This window comes from Eschrichtius robustus, chromosome 4 (assembly GCF_028021215.1).
Source record: "Eschrichtius robustus isolate mEscRob2 chromosome 4, mEscRob2.pri, whole genome shotgun sequence".
NCBI classification, from domain to species: Eukaryota; Metazoa; Chordata; class Mammalia; order Artiodactyla; family Eschrichtiidae; genus Eschrichtius; species Eschrichtius robustus.
Window position 1 is genome coordinate 51,805,854 of NC_090827.1, and position 23,156 is coordinate 51,829,009.

The 23,156-nt window shown below is 37.1% G+C and overlaps 1 protein-coding gene and 1 pseudogene across 1 annotated transcript in view; one reads left to right on the plus strand and one right to left on the minus strand.

The window, feature by feature from the left end:
• Nucleotides 1–23,156, minus strand: part of CDS1 (CDP-diacylglycerol synthase 1) — a 73,361-nt gene that overhangs the window by 2,172 nt on the left and 48,033 nt on the right. The window contains exons 6-12 of the mRNA XM_068542106.1: nucleotides 22,672–22,730; nucleotides 20,847–20,929; nucleotides 18,978–19,065; nucleotides 16,537–16,605; nucleotides 13,593–13,745; nucleotides 11,854–11,973; nucleotides 9,689–9,792 (exon numbers count right to left, since the gene is read on the minus strand). Of these exons, the coding sequence (XP_068398207.1) occupies nucleotides 9,689–9,792; nucleotides 11,854–11,973; nucleotides 13,593–13,745; nucleotides 16,537–16,605; nucleotides 18,978–19,065; nucleotides 20,847–20,929; nucleotides 22,672–22,730 (676 nt within the window). The remainder of the gene's footprint in view (nucleotides 1–9,688; nucleotides 9,793–11,853; nucleotides 11,974–13,592; nucleotides 13,746–16,536; nucleotides 16,606–18,977; nucleotides 19,066–20,846; nucleotides 20,930–22,671; nucleotides 22,731–23,156) is intronic.
• Nucleotides 3,146–3,456, plus strand: LOC137763654 (vacuolar ATPase assembly integral membrane protein VMA21-like; annotated as a pseudogene).

Consider the following 23,156-nt stretch of genomic DNA (forward strand, 5'->3'; position numbering starts at 1 on the left):
TGGGGAGGAAATAAGCCCAGGCAGTGTTAAGTAAAGTATCCACTGGGCAGTGGCACTGCTCTCCAACAGCTATCATACCAGCCTGCACAGGGGCCTCTCCCTGGGCGGCTCCTTCTGGGGAAGCTCTCCAACATCCCCATGCCAGCCCTTCTCTCTGCACCCTCTGATGGTGCACTCTGGGTCAGAAAAGACCCCAACCAGGATTCCCACCCTCCAGAGACACCATGACAGTCAGGCGATTGCAGTTTCCTACCTTCTGCACTCTAGAACTCAACCCATTTATTATAAGCTGGAGATCACTTGTGTTTCTGCACTTACACTGCTAAAGTGCCATTTTGTTAAATTCAGAACGAACCTAATTCAGACTGTGATGTAGATGTACTGTTCTTTGCAATTTCTACAATCCACTTGAATAGGAAAAGCAGACTGGGCTTACTTTTTGTGGAGAGGGATTAGGGAAATCCAATGAGAAAAAGCAAGATGGAGAATGGCGCAGAATTCTGAGAAAGACATTTACATGGGTAATTACATTTATGACTTATTGCACAATAGCATGGATTAGCCGTCCCATGGATCAACTTTGTACACGTGGCTCAACTCATTTGCCTCAAACCTGAAGCCGTATGTCTCTCACAGCTACAGTCTACTCAAGTCAGGACACAGCTTGCCTTACATTTCTTCAAAAGATTCAGCAACTTCCTAACATAAACCCAGAGTAGGGCCCACAGAGAAAAGGAAGGCTATTCTAGCAAGTTCAGCTAAATGCAAAATTGTCAGCAGGGGCTCCCAGCTAGTTGCACACTGGCTCTAGCACTGTATTTCTACTCGTCTAAATGTGTACTTTCAAATGGAGGACAACATGGCTCATTCCCTACTGAGAGAACAGCAGATCAAAAAAAAAAAAAAAGTATGAGTTAATGCTCTAAAAGCTGCCATCTTCTGCAAATAAAGAGTTCTAAGGATTTAAAGCCACTAATTACTAATAATACTCAAATATATCAGTTAATAAATCATATGCAAATGGATTAAATACTCCAATTAAAAAGACAAAGATTGTCAGCTGGGTTATAAAAAACAAAGAAAATCCTTGTGAGAAGAGAAAAGAGAAACCCTTTAAATGTAAGGGAAAAGGCACGCAAAAAATAAAAGGATAGACAAAGAAATATTATGCAAACACTAATAAGAAGAAGGCTGATGTAGCTATACTTATATTCAACAAAATAAGCTTTAAACAAGTAGTATATAAAGATGGACATTATAGAATGATACTAAGAGTGATTCAACAGTGAGACACGAGTTCTAAATGTGTGGACACCTAATACAACCTCAACATTATATATAAAGCAGAAACTGGGAGATTCTGACAAAGCTCTCTTCGTAACTGATACAGAACAAGCAGATGGAAAAACAAACCAAAAAATCAGTACAGAAGATTTAGCTAAACTTCACCCAGTTGACTTAACAACACTAATCCTGAAACTGCACAATGCATATTTGATTCATGTGCACATGCAATGTATATCTGAGTAGACAATATGCCTGGGCACAAAGCAAGTCATGACAAATATTAATAAATACTGAAGTAATAAAGAGTATGTTTTCTGACCACAGTGGAATTAAAGCAAAAATCAATAAAGGAAGGAGAATGAGAAAATCTCCATTTCTTTGGAAGCAAATCAGTACACTTCTAAATAATCCCATGTCAAAGAAGATATAATACTGGAAATCAGAAAATATTTGTATCTGAATAATAAAACTACACATATAACATGTGGGATGAGAATACCTGAAAGTACTTAAAAAGAGCACTCAAAAAGCAGTAGTTAAGAGGAAATATATAATGTTAGATAAATATATTAGACAAGAAAGCTGAAAATCAGTAATCTAAGCTTTATCTCAAGAAGCTTGAGAAGGAACAGAAAATTGAACCTAAAGAAAGATAAAGGATGCAAAAACAGAAATATAGATCAATGGAACAGGATAGAAAGCCCAGAAGTAAACCCACACACCTATGGTCAATTAATCTATGACAAAGGAGGCAAGAATATACAATGGAGAAAAGACAGTCTCTTCAGTAAGTGGTGCTGGGAAAACTGGACAGCTACATGTAAAAGAATGAAATTAGAACATTCTCTAATACTATACACAAAAATAAACTCAAAATGGATCAAAGACCTAAATATAAGGCCAAACACTATAAAACTCTGAGAGGAAAACATAAGGAGAACACTCTTTGACATACAAGGCAGCAATATCTTTTGGGATCCACCTCCTAGAGTAATGAAAATAAAAACAGCAATAAATAAACAAATGGGATCTAATTAAACTTAAAAGCTTTTCCACAGCAAAGGAAACCACAAACAAAACGAAAAAATCCACAGAATGGGAGAAAATATTTGCAAATGAAGCGACTAACAAGGGATTAATCTCCAAAATATACAAACAACTCATGCAGCTCTATGTCAAAAAAAACCACAACCCAATCAAAAACTGGGCAGAAGATCTAAATAGGCATTTCTCCAAAGAAGACATACAGATGGCCAAGGAGCACATGGAAAGATGCTCAACATCATTAATTATCAGAGAAATGCAAATCAAAACTACAATGAGGTACAGCCAGAAAAAGGAACAAAATTGGGTCATTTGTAGAGACGTGGATGGATCTAGAGACTGTCATACAGAGTGAAGTAAGTCAGAAAGAGAAAAACAAATACCGTATATTAATGCATATCTGTGGAACCTAGAAAAATGGTACAGATGAACCGGTTTGCAGGGCAGAAATAGACACAGATGTAGAGAACAAACGTATGGACACCAAGGGGGGAAAGGGAGGGGGGGGGGGTGTGTGATGAATTGGGCGATTGGGATTGACATGTATACACTGATGTGTATAAAATGGATAACTAATAAGAACCTGCTGTATAAAAAAATAAATAAAATTTTAAAATTTAAAAAAAAAACTACAATGAGGTATCACCTCACACCAGTCAGAATGCCCATCATCAAAAAGTCCAGGCGGCCCACCGCCCGGCGCTCGCCGGCACTTCCGGCGCGGTCCGCCTCGACCGGTCTCCCGCGGAGCCGATTAAGCGCGGACGCGGAGCCCAGCCCACCTCTGAGCGCCTGCTGCGGGCGTGGCGACGCCATGGAGCGGTTTGATAAAGCGGCGCTGAATGCGACTTCAGAAATGAAAGTTCATTAGCATCCACTCTGAAGACGCTCCTGTTCTTCACAGCTTTAATGATCACTGTACCTATTGGGTTATATTTCACGACTAAATCTTATGTTTTTGAAGGCGCCTTTGGGATGTCCAATAGGGACAGCTATTTTTATGCTGCTATTGTTGCAGTGGTCGCCGTCCACGTGGTGCTGGCCCTCTTTGTTTATGTGGCCTGGAATGAAGGCTCACGGCAGTGGCGTGAAGGCAAACAGGATTAAAGTGAACATCACCTTTTGATAGCATTAAATTGATTTTTTTTTAATGGTAAATGCGTCTGGGGTATTGATGATTTTAATAAAGTTGAAAGAACATGTTAAAATCAATCTTATGGAATCACGTTTGACTAGTGTAAGTTTTGATCCTTCTAAAACAATGGTTTGTATCATCAGTTTTAACTGTATGAGCCTCTCGTTTGCAAATGAGAATTTGGAAAAGTTAAATTGGTTACAAATAAGTATGTGAAATTAGTTACACATTATTCTGGGAAGAATTTGATTATCTTACAACAAAACAATATTTTTATAGCATTTCGTCTTTTGGTTGGCTTTGAGTTTTACTCCTCTGGATATATTCAGATGTACATAGTGGAGCAAATCTAAACTTTATTTTTCACTGGAACACTTTTCCTAACTATCATGAAAATACCAGGTCATTGGATTTTGGGTTGTAAATGCGTATTGGAAATTGCTTAAATTGTGGACACTGGAATTAATCTGAATGTCACTGAGAAATTTTGCATAAAGTGTAATCCCTCGTCAATAGAAATCTTTCATTACATTATTTCCTGGGGAAACTAGGCTGACTCACACCCATTCATGTAAAAGGACTGGGTTTATTGAAGAATGCAGACAGCAAAGCAAAGAGAGCTACCTGCCTAGGCACCCAGCCTACTCCCTAAAGGCCCCTTGCAGGCCAGCCTCCTGCTTTCAGACAAACTCTGTAACAATCTGCTTTGCTCTGGTCATTCAACAATGAACTTACGCTTTAATTACAAGGTTGTGTAAACTCCCTTTAAATTTCTTTTTCCTACTTTTTAATAATGTATACGAATGAATTTACATTTAAACGTGTTCATTTTTGCATACTTAGGGAGTGTAAACAATCCTGAAAATAGATTATTTTTATCATCCAGGAAGTATTCTTGGAATTTCTAGTCTAGTCTTTTAAATCAGTGCCGTTATATCCCGTTATATCCCAGATACATCGATAGATAATGTATCTAACTTAGATAATCCTTGAGGTCCTTTCTGATAGAAAAAGACCCTGTGGTTTTACTTTCGTATCCTTGGTCTGTGTTCTTTCTAGCCACTTGGTACTTACTTGTGTGCAATCTAAAAACACACCCCCAAAAAGTGCATATTAAAACAGGAAGAAAATTTAAATTCCCTGTAATGTTGCCACCTGGAGATATCCACTATTTTGGTTTACATCCTGTGTGCATTTCTTAATGCTAGTTTGATGCTAAAAGTTTGGTTTAAGTTCAAATTCTGCCAATTTTACCTGGCGGCTATTTGCATTTTTTCAGATGAGTGATTATTGGCCGTTTTCTTAAAAAGCACATTCTACCTTTACTTTTTTTTTTTTTTTTAAATAGTAATAGCTTTCATTTATTGAGTCTTTTTTTTTTTAACATCTTTATTGAAGTGTGACTGCTTTACAATGGTGTGTTGGTTTCTGCTTTGTAACAGGGTGAATCAGTTATACATATGCGTATGTCCCCATGTCTCTTCCCTCTTGCGTCTCCCTCCCTCCCACCCTCCCTATCCCACCCCTCTAGGTGGTCATAGGGCACCGAGCTGATCTCCCTGTGCTGTGCGGCTGCTTCCCACTAGCTATCTATTTTATGTTTGGTAGTGTATGTATGTCCATGCCACTGTCTCACTTTGTCCCAGCTTACCCTTCCCCCTCCCCGTATCCTCAAGTCCATTCTCTAGTAGGTTACTCTTTTAACTAGATATCTCATTGTACAAATTTCCTGTCATTGATAATCCCTAATACAATGGCCCTTGCTGTGAGTGTTTGCCATTACTGATTTTGTTTGTTCACCCCTACTTTTGATTTTCTGGAACTGGACTAAAGGAGTAGAGAGGTAGTTAGGCATAAAAGCAGAGAAGGCATCTGTGTTTATTTAATTGTTGAGAAGAAATAAAAGATGATTACTGTAGGACTATTTTTTATTCTTGCTTATAGTTAAATGTTATCTAGAGTTTAAATGTATTAAGTAGTTATTCTAAATGTAAAATGTTTTCTTAAAAAGACTACAGTTTTGGTATAAAATTGTACAAATTTAATATGAAATTGTAGGATACTCCTGATTGAGTCTAGTGTACTGTATGGTAGATTTCTAGATGGTCCCCTCTTTAGATGCCTTGTTGTACTTAGAATTTGTCCACCTAATTTCTTTTTCTATAATGTCAAGATTTTTCTTGTACTTTTGGGATCTTATGCTATTTGTAAAACGTTAATGTCCAGTGTTGGATTGTTTTGTTTGATTTCAGACATTTGCTGAGTAGATAACATGGGTGTGTTTCTGCAAGTATTTAAACTGGGGATTCATGCAAAAGCAGATGTAATTTCCTCTTGGAAAAGGTACCCAGCATTTGAAAGTTAGAATCGGGTGCTAAGGTTGATGTTTGGGGTTATTACAATATAGACTTATTTTCACACCAGTTAATATTTTCTTAGGGTTTTAACTGTTAACTGAGTAGTTTGCTGCTGTTGAAATAACATGGTATTTGACAAATAGATTTATTTTTCAAGATGTCTCAGTGATTTCCTCTTGTACAATGTATATACTTCAGGATGTATAGAAAGGAAAGCTACAATTGAGCCCTTATATAAATGTTATAAGGTAGGAATATGTTCACTGTTGTTTGAAAACTGATTGTAAGAATAACCTCAATTAGGGAGTGTAACTTGAAGTGTCAGTACGGGCTACTGATTTAACACATGACCTTCTTCACCTCACCTCCCATTTTGCCCCCCAGAATATAATCTTTATTCTCATTGTGCTAAAAAATGAAAAGTCTGCTGTAGAATGCATCTGATGTCATTAGCTCTTCAAGTGGATACCATTTTACATGTGACAGCAGAATTCAGTTTTGAATTGCTGAAGAAATTTAAACCCTCCATAAAGAAGAAAAAAAAAACCCAACCTGCGTTTCATGGGAATCTAACAGAAATATACTGTAAGATTATTTTCATCATAAAGATCTCATCAGCTTTGCCCAAAAAGCAACTGCTTGACTTGTTTGGTGTTTATTTTCTGTTTTCGTATAAATTTTATATATACAGCTAGAGTACCCAAGGAGACCAGTAAAAACAGTTAAACAGATAGGGTGTACCCAAGGAAAGATGAAAGCTGAAGGTACATGAGACAAAGAATTTATATCCTGTTTTAAATGTATCTAGTGTATATTTCTTGTCTCCAGACAAGTTCATGTCTATTGTTTTATTTATGCTCAAGTGAAGTTGTAGATTGTTGGCAGGCCATTTTAGAAATGGGTTGTCTGTGGTACAAGTGGATTCACGCAGCCTCTGCTCTTCCATTTAAGATAGGGTTTGCAAGAGCTGGCCTGAAGCGGCACACTCACAACTTGACAAGATTTCTTTTTCCTTTTTGTAGGGGGAAGGGTCACCTGAGAAAATAAATTATTTTCAGGGACTTTGGGAACCTAACGGTAAATATTACATGTAACCTGTGAACAGATTAAGCCTTTATATATTCATTAAAGTACTCTGGAATTCCTCAACTTACCATCACTCCTGGCCACACTTTCCTTGCCTGTTTTGTTGCTACGTGTGCTTGAAAGTAATATCTGCGTTCCTTTGAAGCTGTTCTATAGGTCATATTTGTCAGTTACAGACTAGTCTTCCTTTTTCTCAAGTTCAGTGAAATCTCACTGAACAGTAATAATAGCAATAGCTAACATCTGCACAGCACCTTACAGTTTGCAGAAAACGTTCACATTTTCTCGTTTTTTTTGCATAGTGAACCTGTTATGAGATTTCTCTTGACCTTGATGCTAAAAGTGTTAGAATCTTTGAAGTCGCTAGAGTCACTGAATATGCTGTAGTCTTGAATAGCGCCCTGACAAGGGGCAGATTTTAGATGCGCTACCTTGAAAGCTGCGTGTAATTATCAAAATGGGGGGCTTGAGTTCTTTACCCACTTGAATCAGATTTACTTTTGTGAGTGATGCTTTTCTAACTGTTATCTGGATGGATTTTGTATTCATTATATTCTAACCTGTAACTTGTATAAACTTACCGTCTGTTGTCATTAAAAAAGTGTTCGTAATTACAAAAAAAAAAAAAAGTCCACAAACAATAAATGCTAAAGAGGGTGTGGGGAAAAGGGAACCCTCCTACACTGTTGGTGGGAATGTAAATTGGTAAACCCACTGTGGAGAACAGTACAGAGGTTCCTTAAAAATTAAAAATAGAACTACCATATGATCCAGCAATCCAACTCCTGGGCATATATTCAGAGAAAACCATAATTCGAAAAGTTACATGCAACCCCAACATTCACTGCAGCACTATGTACAATAGGCAAGACATGGAAGCAACCTAAATGTTCATCGACAGAGGAATGGATAAAGAAGATGTGGTACATATATACAATGGAGTATTACTCAGCCATAAAAAAGAACAAAATAATGCCATTTGCAGCAACACGGATGGACCTAGAGATGATCATACTAAGTAAAGTAAGTGAAGTAAGTCAGACAAGGACAAATACCATATGATATCATTCATATGTGGAATCTAATTTTTAAAAATGATATAAATGAACTTATTTACAAAACAGAAACAGACTCACAGATTTCAAAAACAAACTTATGGTTACCGAAGGCGAAACATGGCGGAGGAGGGGGCCAATAAATTAGGAGCTTGTGATTAACATACACACACTACTATATATAAAATAGATAACCAACAAGGACCTACTGTATAGCACAGGGAACTCTACTCAATATTCTATAATAACTTATATGGGTAAAGAGTCTGAAAAAGAATGAATATTTGTATAACTGAATCACTTTGCTGTACACCTGAAACTAGCACAGCATTGTAAATCAACTATAGGGCAATACAATTTTTAAAAAAGATAAAGGAGGGCTTCCCTGGTGGCGCAGTGGTTGAGAATCTGCCTGCTAATACAGGGGACACGTGTTCGAGCCCTGGTCTGGGAAGATCCCATATGCCGCGGAGCAACTAGGCCCGTGAGCCACAACTACTGAGCCTGCGCGTCTGGAGCCCGTGCTCCGCAACGGGAGAGGCCGCGATAGTGAGAGGCCCGTGCACCGTGATGAAGAGTGGCCCCCGCTTGCCACAACTGGAGGAAGCCCTCCCGCAGAAACGAAGACCCAACACAGCCAAAAATAAATTAATTAATTAATTTAAAAAAAAAAAAAAGATGAATGAAAGATGAGAGTAGACATCAATGAAACAGAAAACAAATACACAACAGAGAAAGTTAAGGTCAGAATTTGACTCTTTGAAAAGATTAATGAAATAGATAAACTAACAAGACTGCTCAAGGAAAATAAAAGTTAATGCAAAAATGCTCACACTACTATGGGTATATATTTAAAATGCATATTTAGGGACCTATAAGTATGAGTTTCAATCCACATAACTCTAAAGGAAATACAGGTTTTCTAGGCTCAGACACCAGTAGAGACCATGGCATGTAAATTTAACATGTGGTTGATGTGGTTAGCTTTCACACCTCAAACTGGCATTTCAGGGCAGATCCAAAACATTAAAGTTTAGTAATGAGAATAAAGCACCCCATATAAAACAGCAGCACCCTCCACCTAGCCCCTCCCTGCCTCTCCACTCCCCACCCCCACCCCATACACACCCGTAATCCCGCGGACTGCTCTGTGTTTCTCCGTGGCTCTTATAACCACCAAGCAAGCTACATTTGTTTGTTCTCCACTTCTGCCCCTTCTCTCTCCAACTCCCCAGTAAGAAAATAAGCCCTGAGGACAGGAACTTGGTTTGTTTTGTTCTCTGCTATATCCGTGCCCAGAACATTCCCCAACACATAGCAGGCACTCAAGCAATAACTGGTGGACTGGACGAATCATTATGTCCTCCTCCTCTTTAAATAACTCTTAGGGTTCACTGTCACCACAATGTCCACGGTTGAGAAATTAAACCTCCTGCTGTTCCAAATCTAGTACCATTCACCCACTCCAACTGAATCTTAACTCAGCCCTATTAGACTATGACATATACTAATACTATTTTTTTAACTTGTTGAAATGTAAGGGAAATAATTATAATTTAATCATACTGCCCAAGGCTACAGTGTGACACAGTTCCAGAAGCCACCATTCCCTTCGCGATTATAGATTACCAATGACAAAAAAAGTAACATTCAAACTAATGCCTATCGAAATGAGAACTCCAAGAAATCATCTAATAAAACATTTTTTAAAAATCTAGAAGTACCTTATAAAACTTGTGATGTACACATGCACAAAAGTTGCCATCAAATACTGACAATCAAATCTGTCCATTATCCCGCCATGTCCAGGAATGGTGTTTGCAAAATCCTTCAGAAAAAAACAAACATATTAGTAACTTTTAAAAAAAATCACCTGCTATGAAATTCCTATCTGTAAATGTCTCCTTGACATCATGGACTTGAAGGAAAATACTTTACTATTGGATTTTCCCACTAAATACAAACTTATTAGAACATGTCCAACAGATTAAAACTGTATCTTTGGAATATGTGCCCATGTTAGAATGATTACTGAATTGACCCACAGCTTTCAAATAACACTAATTAAATATTAGTTAAATCTAGCACTAACATTTTTTAGTTAATAAAACTTTTTCTAAATCAAAAATGCTATCAGCTATTACTAATCTAATCTTATAGCCTGCTCTTCTGTTTAATCAGAAACTATTTGGGGAGCTATTTTAGTGTTTTTGACAGATATACAACTGGTTCTAGCTCATGTTTATCCTAATGGTTCTTACTCTGAAATAAATATTTTACTACTGTGATAAATATTTCTTCTTTTTATGTGTTGGGGTAAAAAGGAAATCAAAATAGATAGTTCATTTGGGACATGTTTAGTCCATTAAATGGCCAAATTAAGGGAATGGTTAGTAAGCCTCTGCAGATTGACCCTGTATAGATCCATCCACACGTGTCAGGGCCCAGGAAATGGAAATGACTAATTGTCCTTCTCGTTCACTCAAGCAGCCTAAAAACCTCTAAAATGCAACCTTCGTTTCAGACATGAAAAGAAACCTCACCATTCACCAAGAAACCTTGGACTGGAGACCATTAAAGATCATTCTAAACATAACATTTCTCTGTTTAAAACAATTACTGAAAAACTCTTTGGTTAATTTTTGCCAACACATTTCCTTCCTTGTCTTCCCTACTAACCCAAGCACAATAGAGTCGTGGTAACTCCATCCCGCTTTGCTGTTTGCAGCCTTTACAGGCCTCTCGTCTTGCATAGCTATTGCTACGGTTCTTTGTGGATGTGTATTATCTCCCCTGGTAGGTGGTGAGCATCATGAGAACAGGGACAACATCTTGTACACTTTTGCATATTGCATTCCACCTAAGCTAGTATCTTCCCCATTGCAAGTGCTCGCTGAGTTCGCGTATTTATTTCCCTGGCCTCTGGGATCTGGCCACCACTCTCTGCAGTCTGATCGCCTACTCCCTACCATGGCCACAGTGTTCCTCTTCCCCTTCCAGCGGCTTATCTCCTCTATTCCTTTGCACTTGCTGGAACTCCCTTCCTTCGATTTCTCTGCAGGACTCATTCTCTTCCTTTCCTGATATCCCTGCTCAAATGCCACCTCCTCAGAGAAGCCTGCCCTGACCACCCCACCTTCAGTAGCCACTCTCTAACTCCCAATGGCACACATTCAGTCTTAACTTAGTAAAGCCATGTGAGGAGAGTTGAGATAATAGGCCAAATATATCTCACTTTACAAGAATTTAACTTAAACAAAACAGAGGGCTAATTTTAAGTATCTGGAACAGGGATCAGCAAACTATGTCCCACAGACCAATTCCAGCCCGCTGCCTGTTTCTCGTAAGTAAAGTTTTATTAGAACCCAGCCACACCCATTCATTGATGTATTGTCCACGGGGCTCTCACACTACAGTGGAAGACTTCAGAACTGAGTAGTTTGCAATATTGCTGCTATTAGCGTATGATTTGGCCCTTTACAGAAAGAGTTTGCTGACCCCTGGCCCGGCAGAATGGACAGTTACATATCCAAAGGCTCTCTTGCACTTCCCTTCACTTGAGACTGTGACAGGACACTAAACTTAGACAATTCATAGCTGGATTCTTGGATGAACACTTGAAGGACCAAGATTCTGTGTCTGTCCCAGCATTAAGTGACACATGCCATTTCTAGAAAAATGATATGTGATATAACACTTTAAAATGTATTAACACGGCATGACCAAAACCTAGCAAGAAAGAATATACTCTGTGAGGCTGACACAAATAGGGTGGAAAAGTTTTTGCCCAGGGGCTTAATGTGGGAGACCAAAAGAGAACCAAATTCCAACTATATTACATTCTCTAATTATATTCTGTAACACTGTAACAAAGAATCTAAACACACACCTTGATTTTGAAAGCTCTTTTGAATCCACTGGCAAAGAATCCTCCGAATGGGCCAATCAAAGATGCAAATGTGGAAAGAGCAATGCTGTGTATCTGGAAAGGATACAAGCTTACTGTTTCCTAAAGAGGGGGAAAAAAAGGAGAGGGGTTGGGGCTAACTGCATGAAAAATGTATTCGAGCACGCCACCTAAACTCAGAGCCATTATATATAAACACTAAGTCAAAGCACATGCCATATCTTTGTTAATTTCACAAACTTTCAAGATCATAGGAAAAAATAAATGTGTAAGCTCTCGTAACCATTCTCTGCTTATTCAGCCAGCACTCCCTACTCCCTCTGTAAGCGTACTGAAAGTGCCTGGTGTGCTAAAATCTGATAGGCTACTTTTCTAATTTGTCTAGAAACTTCTACATCACTTGGGTCGTAGGCTTACCAAGAATCAGTTAATTTCTGACAATGTTTTTTACCAGTAGCACTTTGTTTTTGTAATTATATAATGTATTTTGTATTTGTATTTTATTTCACTTTAATTTTATAATGACAAATGAGGGAAAAGTTGGTCTTCCTCTTAAAATTAAGTTAAATGCTGTGGAAACACCTGAAAATAAAATGCTTAAAAAGACTACCAAAATTAGCATCAGCAAGACAATTATAAAAGATTTGGGGAGGAAACCATAAACATTGAGAAGGATTCTGCAGTCAAATTATTTTGTAAATTCTTAGTTCTTACTCCACTTTAAATAAACTGAAACTACAAATTGTAGAGAGTGCATAATGGGTGTGGTTTAAGAAAGATCACTCCAATCTTTGGACCTGTTCGCAAAGGAACGGCCTTGCCCCAGTCAAAGATTAGCAGTATCAAAGAGTTTTACAGCAGATAATAGATGGCTTGGAAACTGAAAAAATTCTTGGAATCAATGTACTGAGCCCTCAAGTAGAGAAATAATTTGTTGGTTAACCTTCTTCTCAAAAATTAACTTTAGTTAAAAGTTAAATATTTCAGGGAATTCCCTGGAGGTCCAGTGATTAGGACTTGGTGCTTTCATTGCCAGAGCCCAGGGTTCAATTCCTGGTCAGGGAACTAAGATCCCGCAAGCTGTGTAGCACGGCCAAATAAGTAATAAATAAATAAATAATAAATGTTTCAGATGCATTCATGTGTACACACACACACACACACACACAATTATTTGATTCCCCACTTTAACCAACCACCCACTAGTCCTGGTAGCATAGATCAGCAGGGATCTACTGGACAGCATGTCAGCATCCTTCAAGGTTGCCTTTAAATGGCAGCAGTGTGCTTTTGGAAGGGAAACTGATTTTTAGAAACAGCAGCTTTCTGTACTAGTAAAAGTCCCCTAAAAATCAAGTAATTCTTGAGCTGGTGAATTTTAATTAAGTTTTAAATTGAGTCAATTTATACCAGTTACACGTGAAACTCATTATAACTCGTTTGCTTTGTAGAAATCTAAGAGACATTTAAAAATGTTTTCAAGATAAATTACCAGCAGTATTCAAACCATTAGGCAAGTAAGTTTCTAACAGACAACTGGTTTGTGATAGTAATATTCACTTTATATACAGAAAAGGGAAATCACAAGGGGATAGAATAGACGATTGATGCCAAGCAGACAGTGATCTGTATTAACAGTTAAAAATTCTGCAGAAATCGATCTCTTGCAATAAATGAAGCTTAATCTTTGGGAGGGAGGATCCTCACCATGTTTATCTTACCCGTCTCAACAATGCCTTCAAAAAGGGAGGAAGTGAATAACTCTGAAGCTGGAAAAGTTCTGAGGGTTCACATTCTGTAACGAAGGAGTTTACATCACTTCGGTATTCCACCGGGCAGACAAAGTACTGGTATTTGGATAACACGTAAGCGGCCTAAATAACAAAGCAAGCGTTCGTAAAACATTGAATGAAAATATATGTATGTGTGTGTGTGTGTGTGTGTGTGTGCGCGTGTGTGTATATATATAAAATTTTTTAAACGTATATATGTTATGTGTCAGAAAGGCCAGAAACAGAATGCCAAATTTTCCTTGCATTCACATCCTGCCATGTATTTTCAAAGTTAAATGACCATAACCGATGGAATTAAAAGACTTTAAAAAGCCATTAGAAAACAAAAGTTTTTGGAAATCAGTATGATTATAATCTCAGTATAACCACAATAAAAAGAGGGAAGGGGAAAGTGAGAAAAAGAAGCCGATTTGAACATTTAGACAAGCATTATAGCAAGGTTTTACTTTTTTTAAGAACACATATTTAAAATGTCAGCAGAAGCTAACAATCATAAAGGTATGGGAGAGTACAGGACTAAAGTTTCTTGCATAAAGGTTATATTAATTTCATCAATTAAAAAAATAAACAGTGATTCAAAATTACTAAGAAAACAGCACAGGTGAAAAACACCATTGTTCTTAACCAACCCAGACAATGTTGACTAAATTATTCTTTCCCTGGACACATCACTGTAATTTTTAAAACTAGCTGTCCTCAGCCATGGAAGAAGATACATAAAAACAAAATATCTTATTATAAATTTAAATTGCTAGACAATAGTTCATTTTCTTTTTTTTACAGACATTCACACCATTATACTGCTCAAGAATGGTTAATAGAAGTGCAAATATGACACTAGAAATGGATATAAATTGATTTTGCTTCCAAACAACCAGTTTCCTCAAAATTACTTATTAAAAAAATATATAAGCTCCCTCCTCCTTATTTTGTCATGCTTACATTCTTATAGGATAGCTCTTTATTTTCTTCCAATGATATGGCTGTTCTTGTAGTATTTCTAAATTGTCTTTAATGATACCAGATTCTTGTAGTATTATTTAACTTAATAATCCCTTCTTCATAATGTATAATCATTGGACAGGACCAGATCCCTTTTCATTATTCTGTTCATCAGTTATTACTTCATTGATATTCTACCAAATAAACACTGGAATAATTTTAATTCTATTGCAATTTTCATTGAGAATGAACTACACTGATAAACAGGAATTATGGTGGTTTTCCCATCCAGCCTGGCCCATTTCCATTTATTTGTATATTTGCTCCCTCTCAAAGCTCCATGCTGTTATTAGTCACTCTATATTTGGCTATAGAATATATTCTAGAACTGTTAGGGACAAGACTCTTAAAAAATTAAACTTCCTGACAGTAATTTTTTTTGGTATATTTATCTTATATCCAGCCATTTTTCTGTGCCTTTTTTGATTTCTCACAAGACACCTTTGAATAAAAACCTAAATTCCATAATTGTACACTAATTTTTAAAACATTAACAATATCCATTATTCACAGCTAAAAGTAAACATCAATTGTTTTCAACAAGCTTCTTCTGTAAACTGGAGTCACAGCAGGAAGCACCCACCAGGCCAAGCAGCTGGCATGTGTTAAAGAGACAGAACTCTTCAATATCATTTGCATTCTCTGCTTTTACTCAAAGCCACCACCCGTCCCAGCACCTGTGCACCCACAAGGCAGAACAGCTGTTAGAAACTACCAAAACACAAGAGCGGGTCTTAAGCCTAGCTTTATATGAGAATCAGCTGAGGGAGTTAATTGACCTGGGAGAGGGCTGGGACATACGTGTTGTGTCAGCTCCCCAGGTGGTTCTGATATGAGGCCAGGATGAGAGTTACTGGGCTATAGAATACAGGCATACCTCGTTTTATTGCACTCACTTTATTGTGCTTCACAGGTATTGTGTTTTTCACAAATTGAAGGTCTATGGCAACCCTGCCTCAAACCAAGTCTAATGGCACCATTTTTCCAACTGCAAGACTTCAGTGGCGGAAGTAAACTACAGATGTGGTAAACTAGCAAGAGAATTAGAAGTGGAGCCTGAAGAGGGGAATGAATTGCTGCAATCTCATTATAAAACGTTGACGGATGAGGAATTACTTCTTATGAATGAGTAAACAAAGTGGTTTCTTGAGATGAACTCTATTCCTGGTGAAGATGCAGTGAAGACTGCTGAAATGACAGCCAAGGATTTAGAACATTACATAAACTCAGTCAATAATTCAGCCGCAGGGTTTGAGAAGACTGACTCCAACTCTGAAAGAAGTTCTACTGAGCAGGGTGAAGTGCTACCAAACAGCCTTGCGTGCTACAGAGAAATCCTTCATGAAAGAAGAGACAATCGATGTGGCAGACCTCCTTGCTGTCTTATTCAAGAGACTGCCTCAGCCACCCCACCTTCAGCAACCACCACCCTGATCAGTCAGCAGCACCAACATCAGGGCAAGACCCCCCCCCCGCCGGCAAAAAGATTATGGCTCACTGAAGGCTCAGATGACGGTTAGCATTTTTTAGCCATAAAGTATTTAAAATTAAGGTATGTACACTGTTTTTTTTTTAGACTTAATCTAGTACACACTTAATAGACTACAGTATAATGTAACTGTAACTTTTATAAGCACTGGGAAACCAAAACATTCACGTGACTTGTGTTATAGCAATACTCGCTTTATTGTGGTGGCCTGAAACTGAAGCTGCAATATCTCTGAGGTATGCCTGTGGATTCTGTCTAGTGGGCTTCAGTTAATACATTATTAGCATTTTCTGGTTTAATTCTTTTAGGTTCAGAATAGACTAATAAACTTGCTACCACTTTTCAAAATCTAAATAAAATAAAAATCCTAGTGAAACTCACAATGAATCCAAAGATGACTGTGGAAAAGAAACCGCCAATGAATCCTTCCCAAGTCTTTTTAGGAGACAACTGAAAAAGGCCAAATAAAATTAGAAAGAGTTACTGCACTCACAAAACACACAGATACATATGTTCAATAAATTCCCATAATACCTTGTACCTCTCTCCTTCTTTTTTTCGTATTGGAAAGGCTTTGCAACCCTTTTTCCTTCAGTCCATGATGGTGATTTATTTGTGCAAATCTCTCTAGTAGAGTCGAACACATATTAGGCCTTCAGACATCCTACATACTGTGAATATGTTTGTTTCTGTAAATAGCCTCAATTTGCTTTTTTCACTCAAAGGACTATAAACTCTCTGCTGAAATAATTGTCCCATGATGTTCATGCTTATATAAACCCCCAGAATAATGTAATAAGGATGAGATATATTCATTTATTCAAAGTATACATGGTTTGTGTTGACCTACTACTGATCAAAAATAGAATGAGTATAACAAAACATGGATTCTGCAGCACCCCAGATTTTCATATATTCCCAAATGCCAAGCTTATAACAGTCCTCTTTCTAAAATGGCAAAAAGCTCCATAGCCCTAGGTACAGTATTTGCCTCACAAGTATGCACATATCCTCCCTCCTTTAGTCACTATATATGTCTTTCTCGATGAAGAAACATATTGGGCTTCTGAGAATACTGTTTGTTTCAGATTCCGGCTATTGTTTATTAGTCCATGGAGCATTCAGGGAGAGAAATCTGGAGGAAAGTCTGGAACTTGGTGAAGCAGGGGCAGGAGAAAAAGATTTAGGAGTCAACAGTGCTAACTGGCTGAGGCGCTCTGTAAGATAAGGACTCAGGACGGGGCCATGATCATCAGGAGATCACTGACGGCCTCTGTGACATTCCTTTCAGTGGATCAATGGGAACAGAAGCCAAATAAATATCAGAGGGAAGTTTCTGAGATAGAAATGGGTGATATGCTAAACTACATGAGCTCTTGTCCTGAAGTTCATAAAGCACCAAGCCTTTCTTGACCAATCTGACAACAATTCCGCCATAGAGAAGTGACTGATATACACTGTCTCCTAGGATAATTCAGTATTACTGTCATGAAGTAGGAGTTGACTCAAATTCAGAAGTGCCTGCTGATTATTTTAAAGATAGCTCATTGAATTAAATTGACCCATATCATATTGATTTAGGGGTTAACTTGCTTAATTACATCTGCATATATTATACAACTAATCCAGCCTGGTAATTCACTAGAAATTGATGTTCAAAATCAGACAGTGAGATTCTTCTACAGCCTCTGAGGGCTCCTAAGCCAACAACTTCTCAGCTGGTATAAAAGCCTTGACTACTTCACCACTTGCTCTTGTGCTGAAATAAGCTTTAGAGGCTTTAGAAATGTATATAGCTTGTTGGCCAGTATCCCCACAGCTCAGCTTAATGCTGTGTGCTGGACTCCTCTGTGGGGAAGAATTTAAGGAAGGTGTTTTTGAAGGACAGGCTGTCCACGCACTCCTCTAGGAATGATAAACTATCCTTACATCGCTCTGAACAAAACAGGTTTTCTATCTGAACAATTGTCTCAGTCCCTCCATAAATGCCTTCATGTGATAACATCAAAATAGCCAATTAATGCATTTGTCAGAATGTTATAAAAGACTTTGCCCAATATCTGAACTGAGTGAATCCTATATGTAGCCCCAACGTGAAAAGCTTTTTTATTTTTATTTTTAGAAGAAATCAGTTCTAGAAAAAGGTCTGTTTTTCCATGAGGAGTTGGTTTCTTTCTTTCTTTCCCAAGATGGGAACTGTATAAATTACTTCATTTTCTTCTTTGCCTCCACTGACTGTAAACAGAACCAAATCTAAGGCAAAACCACATGGTCTCCTCATGTGTACTTTCCTGTCCCTTATCTTCACTTTTCCTTATCACTTGCATCATTCATCAGCGTTTTATTGTAGGACCTCAAATTTTTTTTTTAAACAAATTTGGGTATAAAGGTCTTACAAATGGACATGACTATGTGACGATGGTATAATATACACTCTCAAACAATCTGGTGAAGGAGGAGATAAATGAGATGGCTTGAGAGGAAAGTAGAGTCAAGGACAGGCCTGTTTAGAGGGTTGTTGGGAAGCGGAATAAAGGACCGCACGACAGCCAAGGGAAAGAAACCAGCAAAAAGATGACATGAGCCTTCATGGGAGAGGGGAAATGACCGAGGAGCCAAGAGAATACCTGATGAAGAACCCAGATGGAATCACTGGGAAATACAGATCACTGCCTCTGCACTGTGGCTGCTGAGGGCAACTAAGGAAAATCAAAGCACCTCGGAAGTCAAAAATGTGCAACAGCGCCAAATTGTTGGGAATTTCTCCAGTGGCTAATCTTTTAGGTTATGGTCAGGGTTTGCTTGTGGTATTTTTCCATTACCTTAATTAATGGAGTTCTTCCAAAAAAAAATCCAAAAAGGTAAGCAGTTATGTCATTGCAAATAACACTTGATATTGGAACAAGGAACCTTAAAAAAAAAAAAAAGCAGAAAAAAGTCCATATGATTAAGTGGCAACTATTTCTACAGGTTATGACTCATAATGAACCAATGCAATAACCCTTTGGATTACATTGCAGCCTAGCCCAGAACATAGCATGTACTAAAAGATTAATTGACACAATAAATACCAACCAAATTTGCCCATTTAGCAATTAAGCAGAGCAAAATCTATAAACATACGAGAAGAACATTGCTAATGAAAATATTCAATAATCAACTTAACTTTAAAATTAAACAATCAATTTCTATAGCTATGGACTTTCAAATTTCAGTTTTATGAGGAATGCCAACCAAAAACTGTCACTCGCCATCTGGCTCTACAAGGATTAGGTCACTAGCCACTGCAGTCGCTGACCTCCAACACACCCTGAAAGGAGCTCAGGGTGGAGATCAGGAATGGGGCACTGTGTGCTCTGGGAAAAAACTGGCAGAACAGGCCTTCAGAGAGTTAGATATTTTTGGAAGATGATTTTATGAGCCCCATTTCTTACATCTTCTTATACCTAGAAAAGCACTAAAATCATTAACGGAGGCATCTGGTCCTCGTGACCAGCAGCAACCTTCTGCCAAAATGTGTGCTTGATGGCACATGCCCCCTTCACTAAAACCATGTATTACTGACCTCCCCTCCGACCTCTCCGCAGCAGTCCCTCAGAGCTATCTGAGACGCTGTCTCCCAGGCTATAGTCCTCATTTGGCTCCAAATAAAACTTAACTCACAACGCTCACGTTGTGCATTTTTTTCAGTTGACAGGAACAAGTTACAATGGTATAGAGAATTTTTTAAAAACAGCCTTTCAAAAGAGAAACGAGTCATTTGTTCAGACAGAGTATAATCTGATAAACCTACACCAAGCTCTTAATACAAACTCTTTCAGGAAAAATTATCAATTTTAATACTATCTTAGCCTGTAGTTGCATTAAACCCTACTAACTGTACAGAACCTACTAATTTCAGTAACTGCCTCCCATCAACTAAAAGTTTGTATATGGAAGACGATCTTAAAATGATTCCAGTTGTTTACACACACATACATATCTTGGTTAAAAAAACACAAACCTGTCAAGGGAACAAATTTATCTTGAATAAACCCATCAATTATAGAAGATTTTAATTACTGTATTTTAAAAGAATGTGGAGAAAATATAGTCAGATTTCTTAAAATCTTAAGTTTTTCTCCACTCTTATTTTTAATTTATAATAATTGTTACAATTTAAGCTAATTTTTAACTAATAAAAATGCTTTCTGAATCTGCAACCCACTGCTTATATAGCAAGTAACTCCAAATACCTGAAATCTGGACACCAACTCCTATTATAAAGGCAGAGTAGAACTTACCCAACGTTCACATTGTTTGCCAAAAAGCACTTTCCCTTTTTTCTTTTTTTTCTTTTTTTTTTTGCATCCCACATAAACAATACACTCTCTTTAAACACAATTCTTTGTTTTTTAAAAAAAAGTCATATTAAGGTGTAGTAACACCTGAAAATGTAATTAATTGTTTGGCGCTTTTATGAGGACTTCCTACATTTTATTTGAAACCCGAATAAGGAAGTTTTCCAGTTGTTAACAAAGCATTTGTCTTCAGTTGTCAAACAGTAAGCAAAACTCAGTAAGCTATTTTAATGGAATAGAGCAACAACAAATAGTACATTTTAGTAGAAATCTGTAAGACATTGTCCAATGTAAAAGAGCTTTAAAAGTGCTATGACTTAAATATAAAGCAGCATAATACTGTCCCCTTACCATATCATGCCTTCAAACAGATTTTGGATGACAAGATGTGACTGAGTAACTGTTATCAGTAAAGTGACATGAGTCCATGCGAACTGTTAATAGCACAACAATACAACAATTAGTGAACACAACGGATCAGTGCAGCCCACGAAGCAATTTTGAAACACAAATTTCTAGCATGACTGTTGGTCACATTTCATAAGATAAGGTCATACAAAATAAATGCCGTTAGTAAATTACATTCATTTTGGTGCCTACTGAGATCTGAAAACCATGAACACATTTAACAAAGTAACCTTAATTTATACACAAATGGAATGCTAATCATACTGAGATACACTACTAAGTTTAAAAAAGACGTATTAAAAAATAAACCATAATCTTGAATCATGAGATTAAAATGATAATGAGAAGTTTATGGTGTTGCTATGGCATTTAGATAGGAGCTAAAACTCTACTCTGGCTGCATTCTCTAGTTATTAGAAATGCTAAAAATGATTTTTCTCTGAGTTCACTATGGTACCATTTTCCCATAAAGAGTTATTTCTAACTTCAAATGATTCAAACCAGCAGGGATCAATTGCCCTTAAACTCAATCTTTTCATACTTGAAAGTTGATCTTCACAGCTCTGTGCAATGACAGTACACTCCATTTCAGATTTTCAAAGGCCTCTGTGTTTCATCAATTCCATCTAGCCTGAGAGATGGCCACTTTAACTACTTCTGGCATCATTAGTATGAGCAAATTGTGAACAAAAAGCGCTAATATTCCTATGTACTAGTCTCATAATTTTTATTGGAAGTTAGGACTTTTCAAAATTCTTAGGATTTTGATTTATTCAAAATAAACCTATTTTCCATTTCAGCAAAAAATACATTATATTGGTTGGTTTTTTTTTTTTTAATTTTCATCTGCTTAAACAATCCAATTCTCTTCTACCCTGATTGCTTCCAAATGCATAAAGGATTTTTTTCCAATAGGAACCATTTATATTTTCATAGCAGATTCTATTATTTCTAATTTGTGACAGATGGTTTCTAGATTTTCACTGAGAATTTTACTCTTCCCTCTCAAGACCCCCAGAAATTAGAAATGTAGGAAATACTACAATTTCCCAGCTATGGTGCTCAGCAGGATGTCTTAATGGGAAAAAGCACAGCCTGAAAAATAGGAAATATACCCCAAATCCAAAACAAGCCTTACTAATACATGAATTCACAGATCTAAATACTACATTTTGCGTTTTACAGTCTTATAATTAGCTACCTTTTAAGGAAATAAGAGAAGGTCATCATGTACAATGATAAACTTCATAAAACACTGAACACTGTTCAATGATACACTGAATGAAATATCTTTGGCCACAAAGAATCATGTGACTGTATAACTAACCAAGCTGTTATAACTGTATAACAGCTGCCAAGAAAATGTAAGCTCTGTTCCCCTTATGCCCAAGCTAAGAGCAAGTAAACATAGCTACTTTCCGTACAAAAAAGATGGTAGATGTTTCCAAGACTTACTAACTGTTCAGGAGACTGTGGAAACACCTCAAATTTCTACAAATTTAGGGAACCCAAATACTTGAATTTAACTTTATAGCCTTTGAAAATATTCAAAGAAAAAGTTTTTAGGAAAACTTTGGAAACAGTTAAAATTTTTAAATCCTCAAAAAATTTTCAGCTTCAAGTTTTATATATAATAGTAATCCAAAATTCAAATATCCCTCACATTTAGGCAACTAGCAGATTAGATTATATCCTCTCACTACAGAAAAGAATAAAGGTGAAGGTTTTTATTACATATAGTGACTACAGAATAATGGTTAATACACACCATATAAAACTGCAGACGATAATGTTTCTTCACCAAGCTCAGCACAAACATGCAGAAACCTGTTCAAGAACAAAAAACATGGCTTGTTGTATAATTTGTTACAAAGTTTAAGATTCACTGAGCTCATATAAGCCAAATTTCTATACCACATCTAGCTATACTTTAGCTACTCACTCATATGCTCTCTTTCCTGCTCTTCTATTAAGCATTTTAAGTAAAAGTTTCTCGAGGGAAATGATCCTGTATTCTCCAAAATGCCTAATATAGTCCGTGGCATAAATTCAATAAACATCTCCTGCATTAATTAAGTGAATTAGTCCCTTGCTAATGTGTGGACATGGAAAAACAGATCCTGAATTTCAGTTCACTAAAGTTTATTTGCTAGTCAATCCATCAAATGTCTGTGTAGAATGTTTCAATCTCTATATAATATAAAAATTAATAATAATTATTATGGCAGCTGACATCTACTGAACACTTACTGT